The sequence below is a fragment of the Rissa tridactyla genome, chromosome 1, assembly GCF_028500815.1.
Source record: "Rissa tridactyla isolate bRisTri1 chromosome 1, bRisTri1.patW.cur.20221130, whole genome shotgun sequence".
NCBI lineage: Eukaryota > Metazoa > Chordata > Aves > Charadriiformes > Laridae > Rissa > Rissa tridactyla.
The window spans coordinates 11761844-11776403 of NC_071466.1; the positions used below are offsets into that span (position 1 = coordinate 11761844).

General features: G+C 51.5%; 1 protein-coding gene across 12 annotated transcripts in view; it reads left to right on the forward strand.

Moving 5' to 3' along the window:
• STIM1 (stromal interaction molecule 1) overlaps window positions 1-14560 on the forward strand; it is a 113072-nt gene that overhangs the window by 49312 nt on the left and 49200 nt on the right. For 11 of the 12 annotated variants that reach the window (XM_054210299.1, XM_054210291.1, XM_054210307.1 and 8 more), the window contains 3 exons: window positions 7605-7719; window positions 12425-12536; window positions 13849-13964. In XM_054210299.1, coding sequence (XP_054066274.1) covers window positions 7605-7719; window positions 12425-12536; window positions 13849-13964 — 343 coding nt within the window. Of the gene's footprint in view, window positions 1-5962; window positions 6079-7604; window positions 7720-12424; window positions 12537-13848; window positions 13965-14560 lie in introns of all 12 variants that reach the window. The other variant, XM_054210336.1, reaches the window with a different exon arrangement.

A 14560-nucleotide genomic window follows, 5' to 3' on the forward strand; every position in this document is an offset into this window, starting at 1 on the left:
GATGGTGCCCCGGGATGGAGCGTGTTAAGGCAGAGTCCAGTGGTCTGGGGAGGTCTCCGTTCGGAGAGTCCCGGTGGAGGGGTGGAAGCTGTTGCAGGGCCGTGCCCCAAACAGTTGCTCTGAATAGTCTCCCTTTAGCGTAGGTTTATATACTTGGGATTTATTTTTTTTCATAGAATCACAGAATGGTTTGGGTGGGAAGGGACCTTAAAGATCACCTCATTCCACCCCCCTGCCCTGGGCAGAGACACCTCCCACCAGCCCAGCTTGCTCCAAGCCCCGGCCAACCTGGCCTTGAACCCCTCCAGGGATGGGGCAGCCACAGCTTCTCTGGGCAACCTGGGCCAGGGGCTCACCGCCCTCACAGCCAAGAATTTCTTCCTAATATACAATCTAAATCTACCCTCCTTCAGTTTGAAACTGAGTAAGTGGATTTGGAACAGAACAAAGTGAGATAAGTAACGTCTTAACAGAGCAGTCAGCTAACGAATGTCTTAACGCAGCTCCAGAGCAGAGAGGTTGGTGACGGGTCAGCCTTGCCTGGAGATGGAGCCGAGTTGGTCGGATGAGTTGCCTGGAAAAGCTCAGTTCTCTGCTGTTTGCCTTTCTGTTCATCTTAGATTAATTCCTTTAACTGAAAAAAACCAACCAAACCTTCCTCTGTGGAGGATAAGGCTGAGGTAATTCTGAAGCTTGGGTTTAATCACCTGTATTCCAGAAGCATTTGCGAGCCGCATCTCTCGCAGACGTCAGTGGTGGGTGTTCGGGAGGGCGAGCTCTTCGCTCCCGTAGCCGCGTTTCCCGTGTCGGTGGAGAACTGCCTGTTTGCATTCACTGTTTTGGCCCTTTCTCTTTGGGGGTAAGTTACAGGGATGTTTTGTTTGGATTAAAAGTCCTGACTGGGCAGAAAGGCAGAGACAGACAGGTAACTGTATTTTTAAAATATTCTAATTATAGGTGAAATTTTGTCCTACAGCTTCATGTTGTCCTTAAATCATCATTGCGTTTTTCCTTTCTGGAAGGGAATTTTCAATGAAGTTTAAGATGACATCAGTGACCTCGATTAAAATGAAAGCACTGTCCCTCGTGGGGAAACCTGCTAATTAGCGATCTATTTCTGCTCTTCGCACTCGCTCCGAAGGCAGCTCCGGCTGTTTAGGGGCAACTCTGATGTAGGCTCCCGCTGCCGAGCCTCTCAGACGCGTTTAGCCTGGTTTCCTAAGGAAACACGGTTTCTGGGCAGTCCCTGGCTCCTCTCAACCCCTCGTCCCACCGCCTGGGGTCGGACACGTTAGCAGAAAGAGGGCTTGAAGACAAATTTTTCTGCAACTTTAATGAAAATTGGTAGCTCGGAAAAGATGTTAAAATTGATGAGCCCAGGGAAGGGATGCGCGGTGAGCTCTGCAGCCGCTTGGTCGGTTTTATGCCCCTCAGCACCCCCGGGTGGCTCTCGCTCAGGTGGTGGCTGGTGCTCGGGGGCGACGAGCGGAGATCCAGGGTGTGGGAGGGATGTGAAGGCTCAGGGGGGGCGAAAACGCGAAAGTCCTGTGAGTAGCTGGAGTTTCTGCAGATCAAAAAATAAACAAGAAAAAAAACACTCCAGAAAACCACACTTCACGGAACTGCTCGTGTTTGAGCATGCTCTCAGCCACCGAGAAGAGTTTGTCTTAATCAAACAACCCGTGCAACTCAACCCGAGAAACCTGTGCAACTCAAACTCCTCACCCTTTCTAGAGCGGAGAAAAGCGTTCTCGTCACGGGATTTGGCAGTTGAAGAATTAAAATGTAGGTCCCTGTGTTTAATGAGGTTATACAAGCCTGAAACCGTTCTGTAATTGTTTTTTCTGGAGGGGGTGATACCTCTGCTTTGGAGCGCCTGGTCTCTGCAGTGCCTCCAGCACTGGGGTGGAGCAGCCATGAGCAAAGGACAATAAGAAAAAGCGTTTTCCTCCTAAACCAGGTAATTTTCTGCCCCAGGCTGCTGGGGAGGTCAGAGCTGTGGGTGGTTTCAGCAGGGATGGGCTGTGTTCCCTCCCCAACGTCTGCGATTCCCCCCGGTGTCTATGCAGGGACCCGCTCCTCACCTCCCCGCTGCCCTCCCAGAGGTGCTCTCCCATGGGTGGGCATTTTGGAAGGGTGTGCAGCAGCTGGCTTTTGTGCACCTTGGATTCTGCTCCTTCTCATTATATACAGAAACATGTTAAATTATAAAAGAAATCTTGACACCAAGTAGCATTCACAGGCTGAGTCTTCCCGCAGCGATCTCCGCTCATGTTGGTTGTTGCTTGTGGTGGTTCGGTTCCCGTTGCTTTTGGATGGTCTGATCATGGTGTGTCTTTCCCCGAACTTGGTGGTGAGGCTCTGGGTTGACTACGTTTCCTTCTGCTTTTGTTGCTGATGTGCAGGTTGGCTGAGGTTGGAGGTGGCCAGGGGTTGGGACCTTCAGAGGTGGCCTGCGGTGGGAGCTCTGGAGGTGGCCAAGGGTTGGGAGCTCTGGAGGTGGACAGGGGTTGGGACCTCTGGAGGTGACCTGGGGTTGGAGCTCTGGAGGTGGTCTGGTCCAACCCCTGCCCAGGCAGGGCCACCCAGAGACGGCTGCCCAGGACTCTGAGTTTTGGGTATCTCCAGGGATGGGATCAGCAGGGTCTTCAACACTTGGAAGTGCTGCTTTCTGGTGGTGCGCAAGTAGGTCAGAGATTTTGTGCAGTGGTTACTGTGCCTGGTGCTTTGGACAGCTGGGAGTTGGTGGCTACTTTATATATATGCATTTTAGCATACGCATAATTTGAATGCTCAGTGCAGTTACCTGCATATGTAAAGTCTGCGGGGAGTCCCTCCAATGGGGGAAAAATGAGAGCTGTGTACCTTGAAAGGTGTTCATGCAGTGGATGTGCAAGTGTGGGCTCTGAAAGCTCCTGAGCCCCGCTGCCGTGGGGGACGCGGGTGCGTTCCAGTTTGTGCAACAGGAATCCCCATCAATTCGTGCTGGTTGGCAGCATGTGGAGGTTGGAGAAAGCGTGTTTAGCAGTAGTACGTGTCTGATGGTACCAGATCTGGAGCCAGTGAGTCAGCAGTCAGCTGAAAACATCTCTGTTTTCTACCTTGGGTCAGAGGAGCAGAGCTGGGATGCCTGCATGGCACCAGCAGCCTGGCAGAAGCCTTCACCTCCAAAGACCGTGCTAGGCAGAGTTTGGCTAAATGCTGTATTTGCACTATTCTTATCTTTTGTCTTGAGCGCCCCAGAGCTGAGATCTGAGGCAGAAATTCTTGGCTGTGAGGGCGGTGAGCCCCTGGGCCAGGTTGCCCAGAGAAGCAACCAGAGCCAGGTTGCTCCAGGATGGCTGCCCCATCCCTGGAGGGGTTCAAGGCCAGGTTGGCCGGGGCTTGGAGCAAGCTGGGCTGGTGGGAGGTGTCCCTGCCCAGGGCAGGGGGTGGCACTGGGTGGCCTTTAAGGTCCCTTCCAACCTAAACCCTTCCATGATTCTATGAAAATCTGCTTTTAAGGTTTCCGGGGGCTTTGGTGCAGCCCAGCTCCTTCAGCCTCTTGGCTGAGCTGGGGGGACGGCCCCATCCTGCATCCTCCACCTGTTTGTTTATAGAGATGTTCTCACCGCAGCCAGCCCCGTCCCCTCCAGAGAGTCCTTGGGGGTTTGTTTTGGTGATGGTGTGCTGAAGGAAAGCCGCAGGAGATCACTTTTCCTTTCCGCGAGCTAAATATACAGAGCAGCAGCTGATCCCCCCGGTCCCGGTGGGAATTGGCAGCAGCGCCTGGTGACATTGCCGCGTTCCCTTTCGGTCACCACGCCACGAGCCGATGGCTTCGCCTCTCCCTGCCGGCGTCTCGCTGCTGCCGGTGAGCACGAGACCCGGCGGAAGATGACCGAATTTTCCCATTTTCCACATTTTTCTGCAAGTTGGGAAGAGCAGCCAAAGCTTTCATGGGCTGGAGGCAGAAATCAAGGGAGCAGAGAGGTGCCAGACTCCCGCTGCGCGTACCTGGCCTGGCCTCGGTGACATCCACAGTGGGTTTGTGGAGGACCTGGGGAGTTAAAACTTTCATGGATAATTTTCCTGCCCTGTCTGATATTAAAATACAGTCTCCTTATCTAGAGGTGGCCTTTTTTTTTTTTTTTTTTTTTTTTGGTAATTCTGCTGTGCGCTTCAAAGGCCTGTAATAAGGAGGCTGCATGGTAATCATAGAATCATGGAATGAATCATGCGCTGGATGGTGCATGCAGGCATTTAAATGTGAAATTATCTTTTAATTTTGTTGCATATGTCAGGTACCGGGATGTGAGGGATCCTTTTGCTTCTGCCTGAGCTCCGCGTACTTTGCTGCCTCACCTCTCGCCAGTCCCTCAGGGCAATCTCAAATCTTGTTGGTCTTTCTCACACTCTCTCTTAGGATTGTTTTTTTTTCTGATACAATTTTCATCACTTTTCTTTGGGGGTTTCTGTTCCTGGCCCGTCTTCTCCCGAGATGGGAGCGGGGTGGGAACACACCAGAGCACGTTACTATGACAGATTCGTTGTGAATTGTGATATATCCGCAGACCGTACTGACAATATATATGCATTTTTTGTTAGTGGCTCAGCCTACAGTGGAAATGCCTCCCCTCCTGTGGGTGGCACTTGTTTCACGTTTGGTTTTGGACCAGGCTGCCCAGGGCAGGGGTGGAGTCGCCATCCCTGGAGGGATTTACAAGCCGGGCAGAGGCGGTGCGGAGGGACATGAGTTAATGGTGGGCTTGGCAGCATTGGGTGGATGGTTGGACTCGATGATCTGAAAGGTCCCTTCCAACCTCAATGACTGGATGATTCTATGATTTGAAAGTGCAGGTCAAATCTAATAATATTTTTTTTGGATTCTTACCCCATTGACATAAAGCTGGTTCCATTGTGCCGTTTAGTTGAATTCTTGGTGATACTGTAATTCAAAGGGAAGCCTGGAATCCCCAAACCCCAGGTTATATTAATTTATTATACTCTGTCTATCCCTCTTAAAATTAATTGAACACAAATACTTAGTTATTTCTTTCCTGGCTTCTCTTACCAGGAACAGAAATCTTCAGATGAATGTTCATACTCAGTTTCATATGTCAGTCTTGTGCTGCAACTGAAAAGATTACTAACTGATGCTTTATATATATACATATATAAAATAATTACAAATTATTCTCAGTCCCGTAAAGTTTGTTTGCTCAGTTGGTTCAGGGTGGTGGAGGAGACGAGGTTCCACCAGTGAGCGCGGTGTGGGAATTATGGGAGGAATCCCTGCTAGAATTTGCATTGACACAGAAGCTCGTACAACGTAACAGAGAGCGTGAGTTGGCAGCGCTGGGTGATTTTGGTGACCTACGTTTTGATGCAATCAAACACAAGGGCTTACAGAACCAAAAAAAGTGCTTTTCAGCTGGCGAAGCTCCCGCTGCTTCCTGGCGAGTCTGGAAGCTGAGGATTTGCTGAAACCCGGAAAACCTGATTTTAAGCTTTGCACCATCTGTGAGCAAGGAATAGCTCGTGTGTCTGACCGTGAGTGTCAGCTTTGTAATGAAAAAGCTTGAACGATGACACCTACCCGAGAGCGGATGTTTGCAACAGTGCAAAAAGTTATGAAAAACTAAAACAGTATATTTTTAAGTGTTACCGTGATTATACGTAACACTTTATACCCTCCCTTATTTTCTGCGAATCTGAAGTAGCTTTTGTATTTCATCTGCAATGATACCCAGGTGGCTCCGGGTCCTGTCCTGGGGAGGTCACTGGTCTCTCGGCCGCAGCCCGGCTCCCCACAGACCCCTCTGAGATACCCTCACTGGGGGCTCTGGACCCGCTGCCTCCCTTCCTCCTTAGAAAAGGCTTTTTTCTGTGTTTCCCGTGGCTGCTCTCGTCTGCCCTATCTCTCCCCAGAGCCCTGGGAGAGCACCGACCCCATCACTTGGCTTTTCTTCTTTTTTTCCAGCGTTACTGGGTTCCTGTTCCTGTACCTGTCTGCGGGCATCAACTGCCACAGCCTGGTGGGGAATGTCTGGGTGTTCACTGTTTCTCACAACAGCCCGTATCCTCTTGTTTCTAGGGGTAATAATCGTTTCTAGGTGTGTTTCTAGTTATTCCATAGCTGTCAGATGGTGCGAGAGGGGGAGATCCCTAACGGAGCGCTCGGTTCCAGAAACACTCCACCATTCTCCCATGGGTGCTCTTGGGGTTGTGGGGTCTCTCCGAGGGCAGGGCAGAGGCGGTGTCAGAAGATCATGATTTCTCTGCCGAGAGAGAGGGAGCAGCAGGACAGAGGGGTTACTGCTGCCGTACGCCTGTGCGCTTTGTGGGAATGCTGTGACTTCACATGCTGGTGCGTCAGTAGAGGACTGGGAAGGTAGTTGATGGGGAAAGGTTTGGTTTCTGGACACGTGCTGCTCTTGATGGGAGGCTGCAGCTCTGAGACAAACGGCTTATCCTCATCACGGCCCGGCTGCGTCTGCTGGCGGGGGCTGCTTGGCAAAAAGGCAGCAGGATAAAATCCTGACACTGGAACTAGAGAAGAGGTGGTTGGCTAGAATTAGGGTGCAGGTCTGTAATAGATGGTGTTCTGTGTAAGAGCAACTCAACCGCTCTCCTGACACCACCCCGGAGCGCTGAGTCCAGCCCTGGGGGCCCCAGCACAAGGCAGACGTGGACCTGTTGGGTCTAGAGGAGGCCCCGGAGATGCTGGGAGGGCTGGAGCCCCTCTGCTGGGAGGACGGGCTGAGAGAGTTGGGGAGGTTCAGCCTGGAGAAGAGAAAGCTCCGCGGAGACCTTGGAGCCCCTTCCAGTCCCTCAAGGGGCTCCAGGAAAGCTGGGGAGGGACTCTGGATGAGGGAGGGGAGCCATGGGACGAGGGGGAAGGGTTTTCCACTGCAAGAGGGGAGATTGGGCTGAGATCTCGGGCAGAAATTCTTGGCTGTGAGGGCGGTGAGCCCCTGGCCCAGGTTGCCCAGAGAAGCTGTGGCTGCCCCATCCCTGGAGGGGTTCAAGGCCAGGTTGGCCGGGGCTTGGAGCAAGCTGGGCTGGTGGGAGGTGTCCCTGCCCAGGGCAGGGGGTGGCACTGGGTGGCCTTTAAGGTCCCTTCCATCCTAGACCATTCTGTGAACTAGGGAGATTATATGGTTTTAATCATAGAATTATAGAATTGTCCAGGTTGGAAGGGACCTTTCAGATCATCGAGTCCAACCATCAACCCAACACTGACAAATCCACCGCTAACCCATGTCCCTCAGCACCATGTCTGCCCAGCTTTTAAACACCTCCAGGGTATTTAAATATCTTCTGTTCCAATGCTTGACAACCCTTTTGGTGAAGAAATTGTTCCTAATATCCATCCTAAACTTCCGCTGGCACAACTTGAGGCTGTTTCCTCTTGTCCCATCGCCTGTTTCAGGGAGCTGTAGAGAGCAGAGACCAGAGATGTTGCATCTCAAGACTTATTAGGGCTTTGCCATAGAAATTATTAAGTGACAGCCTGGGGATGTAATAGTAAGGAAGACAGATGAAAGGTATTTATGTTTTGTAATGCTCATCTCTTTACAAGATGAACCAAAGAATAATCTCCCTGTTTATTCTTCTCCTAGTTCTTGAGGGAGGACTTGAATTATCATGACCCAACAGTCAAGCACAGCACCTTCCACGGAGAAGACAAGCTCATTAGCGTGGAAGATCTCTGGAAGGCCTGGAAGACATCTGAAGGTAAAAAAGACAAACAAGCAGAATGAACCAGCCCACTCCTCCCCGCTGCCATAAAAGTGATAGACACTGTGGAGTCCATATAACCCTAGCCACAGCGTGTGCACGTCCCAGGAAAAACGTGCTGCTTCTGCTGCCTTGGACATGTGCTCTTCCAGCTTCCTTTTTTGCAGGGGGCTTTCAGGATTTCATTGGTCTCGGTACTTCCCAACTGTTAACGCTGGCATCCGAGTATGGCCATAAAAGTATAAATTGTTGTTTCATTTCCCTGCCTCTATAAATGCGTGTTAAAGTAGAGCCAAATACTGTCCGATTCCAGATTCTCCTTCAGCTACCCAGTTTCAGCTGGGATTTTTATGGGGTAGTGGCATCCTAAATACTCCAGAGAGCTGTGTGGGAGTTTTCCTACAGATCGTGTTTTCCTTAGAAGAAACTTGCTGGACCTGAAAAGCTCCTTAATCTAGTGAAAAGGAGGTAGAATAGAGTCCTAAAGCTAGAAGTGTACATAAATACATTCAAGGTAGAAATCGGCTGCAAGCAGTTAAGAAACGGCGGTTATAGATCACAGCACGTTTAACCCAGGGAGGTGGTGGAAGTTTGGTCTTGGGTAGGAAACTTCCTGAAACTTCTAAATCTTGGAAGAAACAAAGTGTGTTAGTGCTTCCCTGGCTGTCCCAGGTGGTCAGGGGGGTGTCCCAGGTGGTCAGGGGGGTGTCCCAGGTGTTGGGGGGGGAGGGGTGGGGATGTCCCACGTCGTCAGGGGGGTGTCCTGGGAATCGGGAGGGTGTCCCAGGTGGTCAGGAAAAGGCACAATTTCACTTCTACGTTTTCCCCAACCAGGATTTTGGAATTTCTGTGTTGAGAGATCTTAAGACGGATTTTTCTTTCTTCTTTCTAGTTAAGAAACTTTTTATTGACAAACTTAGGGCTTCATTACAGCATAGTATTTTATCTTAATAATATCTTACCGTAATAGTAACAAGAAAAATCCTCGGTGCCTTGAAAAAGTGAAAGTGGGGTGAGGTACAGCAGTAGGAAGATCGCACTTCTGCAAACCGGAGGTGTGGTGTTGACTGCAGGACGCATTTTGGTTTACTTCTTGCGTTGTGAGTGACGCGTTGATGCACATCGGCGTGTCGGGTCTTCCCGTGATCCGTGGCGTGGGCCGTTTCTGCCCTTTTACTCCTGCTCTTGCGCTTTTCCTTTTCTCTCCGTACACCACTTGTCACGTTGCTCTCAAGACCTGGAACATCTTTTTTTCCAATACTTTTAATTGCCGCCCTTCCCTTCGCTTACAGTCTTTTTCCTTCCCTGTGCCCTCCAAGATCCATGTTATCATATCAACCCCCATCACTTGAAAAATTGGATTTTAATCTTCTGATCAATTCATCAATTATAAAGTTTTCCATTTCTTATTCGTGTCCTGTTCCATTTGTATTTGCTTTTTCTTAGTTTATACAATACTTAGGGGTAGGATGCACGCGGTGTTTTCAAAGTGCTGTGTAAATATAGTTTTAAGTAACGTTCTAGTCGCTCACAACACCAGAATGACTGAATAAATGCTCAGGTGCAGCATTCGAAAGGGGGTTGGGAAACACAGTGGTTCTGTGCGTGATCCTGGCCTTGTTTATGTAGGACCAGACTCTCCGTCCCGTGGCGATGGGCAGCTGCGGGTTGAAAATTCCTGCCCAAACCACCTGTGGGTCAGGATGACGCTCATGAGTGGCTTTGTCTCCTGTGCTAGAGGGAAGCCTCTTGTCAGAGCTATTTATTCTGTTGTACGGCTGCTTAGAGAGGGCATGGCCTGAAGTATAGTTTAATGTCGGCTGAGAAAGGGTAGAAATCATTAAGGGATGGCAGAGAAAATCCCATGATACTCCCCAGATCCCTTAATTGCCGAGTTCCTTTTGCTCTCTCCCTGCTTCCGACAGGCCGGGGACCTGCCGTGCCTCTGTTTAGAGCTGCTGTGGCATCGCGGTTTCGCTTACGGTGTTGGATTTAGTTAGTGCTCCTCTTTTCCTTTCTCGTCACTCTGAGTGTCTGGCTGATAAAATACATTATTGGTTTTTAAAGGATAGTCTGAGACAGAGCCTAACCCTGGCGTTTGAGCCTGAGTCATAAAACTACTAGAATCAGGCTTTTAGAACAGGTCTGTGCCTTCCTCTGCATCCCCAGCAGCGTGGGCAGCAGGGCGACGGGGGGATTCTGCCCCTCTGCTCCGCTCGGGGAGACCCCCCTGCAGTGCTGCCTCCAGCTCTGGGGCCTCAGCACAGGAGAGACACGGAGCTGTTGGAGCGGGGCCAGAGGAGGCCCCGGAGATGCTGGGAGGGCTGGAGCCCCTCTGCTGGGAGGACGGGCTGAGAGAGTTGGGGGGGTTCAGCCTGGAGAAGAGAAGGCTCCGCGGAGACCTTGGAGCCCCTTCCAGCCCCTCAAGGGGCTCCAGGAAAGCTGGGGAGGGACTCTGGATGAGGGAGGGGAGCCATGGGACGAGGGGGAAGGGTTTTCCACTGGAAGAGGGGAGACTGAGCTGAGATCTCGGGCAGAAATTCTTGGCTGTGAGGGCGGTGAGCCCCTGGCCCAGGTTGCCCAGAGAAGCTGTGGCTGCCCCATCCCTGGAGGGGTTCAAGGCCAGGTTGGCCGGGGCTTGGAGCAAGCTGGGCTGGTGGGAGGTGTCCCTGCCCAGGGCAGGGGGTGGCACTGGGTGGTCTTTAAGGTCCCTTCCCACCAAAACCATTCTATGATTCCTGCAGGTGTGAAAAGCAGCTTTGAGATGACACTGGGGGTCTGATGGGGACACGTTTCTGATGCCCCTGGTCAAGCAAGTGCTTTTCCTACCTCCCACTACTGCTGTTCCTGGTCATACGTGTGAGCTAAAAAGCTGTTTCTGCCCCCTAATTATCCAAAAATGTAAAGATTTTGACGCTCTTACGAGGTGTTGGATTTGATAAAGCCTCGGTGAGCGTGGCTCTACCAACGCCGCTGAAGCAGGAGATCAGGTTGTCACAGCAAAGGATGCCACCGCTGCCCATCTTCACACTGGAGTGTGCTGCAGTGATTTTTTCCCAAAATAAAGACCTCTGGATATGGAAGGCCAAAAGGAGAGGGAAGCTGAGGGCTTCAGGGCTGGGCTGTGCAGGGTGAGAGGTGGCTGTTGGCATGGGGACACGGAGGGACCTCACAGGACAAGCCCTGTGGGCAGTTTCCTTGAGCGAGGGCTTTGCGTTTGCCAACCTGCACCCATGAGCCATCGTGCAAGCGTACGAGGAAATGAGACCTTCTTTTCTGGTCTTGCTCTCCTTTGCTCAGTGCTTGGCTCTCATCCTGTCCGCTCTGTCATCTTTCCGCCAAAGCCATTTAGCTCTCTGGAGCGAGCTGGAAGATGTTTCTCATATTTGCAAGACAACTCATTGTTGACATTTCCGAAGCGCGTCTCTGCGCTCGGCAGCCATGCAGCCCGCGCAGCCAGCAGGAAATGGGCATTTTCTCCCCTCAGCTGTTGGAAAGGGCGCGAGGGAGATGGATGATGTTGGGCCAGAAGCGGTGCGAGGTGGTGGCCGTCGGCAGCGGTGACATCCAGCGCGGTGCCGGGGTTGCTGCAGGCAGCCAGAGCTCAGCCCGTGCTAAGCAAAGACGGCAGCTGATAAATTAAAGCATAGCAAACCCCACTCTGTCCTATTAAAAAAATCCGCTGCATGGTTTTCTTTGCTGTCGCACCATTGCTGTAAGTGCAACAAAACTACGTGGCAAAAGCAGAAGCTTCTTTTCCAAAGGTTTCCTTGTTTTCCTGTGCATCAGCTCCAAAAATAATCCGCAAATCCGGAGGTGAGGCAGGGAAGGGGAAGAGTTCGCCTGGGGCTGTTGCGCCCGCTCCACCTCCTTCCGCACATCACCTTCTCAAGCTGTTACAACCATTCTCTTACAGCATTTCTCCATCTTCACTTTTTTTTTTTTAATTGATGCTGACCTGTTCCCCAGGTCCGGAGGGGGGGAGGCTTTCGGAGCGTGGTGCCAGACTTGGAGCTGAATTCAGTATTTTGGGGGGTTGGGCATGCAGCTAGGATGAACGTACTTTGTTGGGAGTTTGGAGACAGCAACATCGCTCGGATGACAGAAAACAGAGTGATTTCACTTGGCGTCTGCCAGCGCTTTGGGTGTTGCCTCTCCAAGGATCTCAGGTGCTTCTGGTGACATTGCCAAAGGCACCGTCTGGGGCTGCTCCTCTCTCTGGTGGCCTCGTTGCGTGTTTGTCTCTCGTGAGCTGGAAGCACGGCCTTAAAATCAACCACCCTGAGATGTTTGTTGTCAGAGGCTGCCGTTGGGAACGCACCGGTCCCTCTGCACCCTGTGGGGGGGTCAGTTAAGGCTAAATGTGTGGCAACCCGTCATGTCTGTGCTGAATCTTTAACAGCCCATCATGTGTAGAACTAGCCAAAATAATCACACAAGTGGCCAGGTAGGGGCTGAGGACCTGCAGGATGGTCTGGAGTATCCCAGGGGGATTATTTCTTGTCTAATTATCCACAGGATGAAACATCCCCGCCCCAGCTCACTGCACACCTCATAGCAAGGTGTTCAAACTCTGCAGAGGTTTTCCCTCTGCTGAGGGTGGTAGGATGGGGTACGTCAGGTGAAGTTATGCTCTTGTTCATGATTTTAGGTGCTTAGCAAAAATATTAAGCCGCTTGCTTGTTCTCTGCCTCTCCTACAGTGTATAACTGGACGGTTGACGAGGTGGTTCAGTGGCTCATTACCTACGTGGAGCTGCCGCAGTACGAGGAGACCTTCAGAAAGCTGCAGCTGAGTGGACACGCCATGCCCAGGTCAGTGCTGGCTGCCTTGTCTGGTGTTCTTCTGGGGTGTGTGCCAGGGAGGAAAACCTATCTCAGGTGGCTCATAACATGGTGTGCGGTTCCTGGATGTGGACGGAGCCATGTCTGACTCCGGTTCCCTCCCGGTTGTGTTGGGAGGCTTCGGCTTTGCCATGGTCCTCTCTGCAGGAAGTGAATAGAATCATAGAATCATGGAATTTTCGAGGTTGGAAGGGACCTTTCAGATCATCGAGTCCAACCATCAACCCAACACTGACAAACCCACCACTGAGTAGAATCATAGAATTGCCCAGGTTGGGAGGGACCTTTCAGAGATCAGTGATTGAACTCAAAGCAAGCGTGTGGCTGCTGTGGGTGAAAGCAGGGCCTGCCGCCCGAATTGTGCGGTGGTGACCACTGTCCTGGCTGGTTTTGGTGCTCGGCTTTACCTGCTGACGCCGGGAGCTGCGTGTTTAGAGCTAAAACCCTGAACTGAGCCGTGTCCTGGCTCTGCCGCAGTCTCCCTTGGTCACCGCAGCCCCATCGCGGAGCTGCTCTGTTGTTGCTCGTCGTCTCCAGCGAAGCAGCATCCCTGCTTTCCAGGGTGCATCTGGGTCCCCAGTTCAAGGGTTACTGGTTCTGTATCTCTGGTATGTGCTGGTGTTAATTCACACCCCTTGATGCTCCGGCAAAGGAGCCTTGCGTTCCTCAAGAGAAACTCTGGCTTGAGTTGGCCTAAACTCCAAACAGGCTTGAAAAAACTCGGTGCAGCTTTTTGGTTAAAGGTTATTGTCAGTGAACAGGGGCCTGTAAACCGACTGGGAAGGAGGGGTTAACTGGGAATAAAATAAGGTTTTCGAGGCAGTGTGTGGTGGGCCCATGTTTCTTCAAGTGAGAAATACGGTCTTGTGGTCTGTGAAATAAGATGTCAGAGGCTAGCAATCCAGGCTTGGCTAAAAAAATATTAGTGATTGGTAGGACAGCAAAAGATCAGTTTTCTTAGGAAAACAGTGACTTCGGTTGTCAGGATTGATGAAATAGGCATGGCCTTGGCATTCCCTTCTCTCTCCCAGTGAAGCCGAAGGCACTGCTGCTTAACTCTTCCACAGAGATATCCTGTATCAGAGATGACAATATTTGAGGGATTTCTTTTATCCTGATCGCCGAAGTGGGCAGCGTTCAGGTCCTGCTCGTTTCATTTCCCCTCCTGTAGCCTCCATGTTACCAATTTTTGGTCAGTTATAAATCCAGATGGATATGACTACGCCAGCTTCTCTTTTTTTTATATATATATTTCTTTTTTTTTTAATTTTTTTTTTTACAGGCTAGCGGTGAACAACGCCACCATGATGGGAAGCGTTCTGAAAATGACGGATCGGAGCCACCGGCAGAAGCTGCAGCTGAAGGCTCTGGACACGGTGCTGTTCGGGCCCCCGCTCTGTGAGTAACAGCGACGGCAGCTCCTTTGGCTGTTCGTCGGGGGAATCTGCGTCCGCTGAGCGTTGAGCAGCAGAGGTGGATCGGTGTGAGCCGCACTCTGCCCTGCGTAGCCTCCCCTCGGTGCCTTGTCCCTGGCGCAGTTCCCCTGGAACAGGGTTTATGGGATTAGCCCTGTAGCCTGGAGGCGTCCTACCCGCTGGGATTGCGCATCCGTCTCCCGCTTCCCTGCTCTTTGTTTCCCTGCTCTTCCTGCCGGGTTCCCCGTGTCCCAGGGGTAAAACCGTCCCCTTCTCCCTGTTGGTGGTGGGGTTTGCTGCTGCCCTGGGGGTGGTTCATAATAGCGATGGGGGCTGGACGGGAATTTGGGATGGATGAGAAGGAGAGACTGCGTTCCTTTGATGCCGATTACAGGCATCAAAGGTTGGCTCCATCTCCAAGCCCTCTGATGCTTATCTCCAGGGCGCTCCTTTTGCATTCGTTCCGTCTGGCTCATGTCTGCTGTCTTTATTAAAGGTACCTTTGTCTCTCTCCCTCTTACTCATGCCTTTCTCATGAGCTTGAGATGCTTTCGTGATCCGAGACCTTGCTGGATCTGG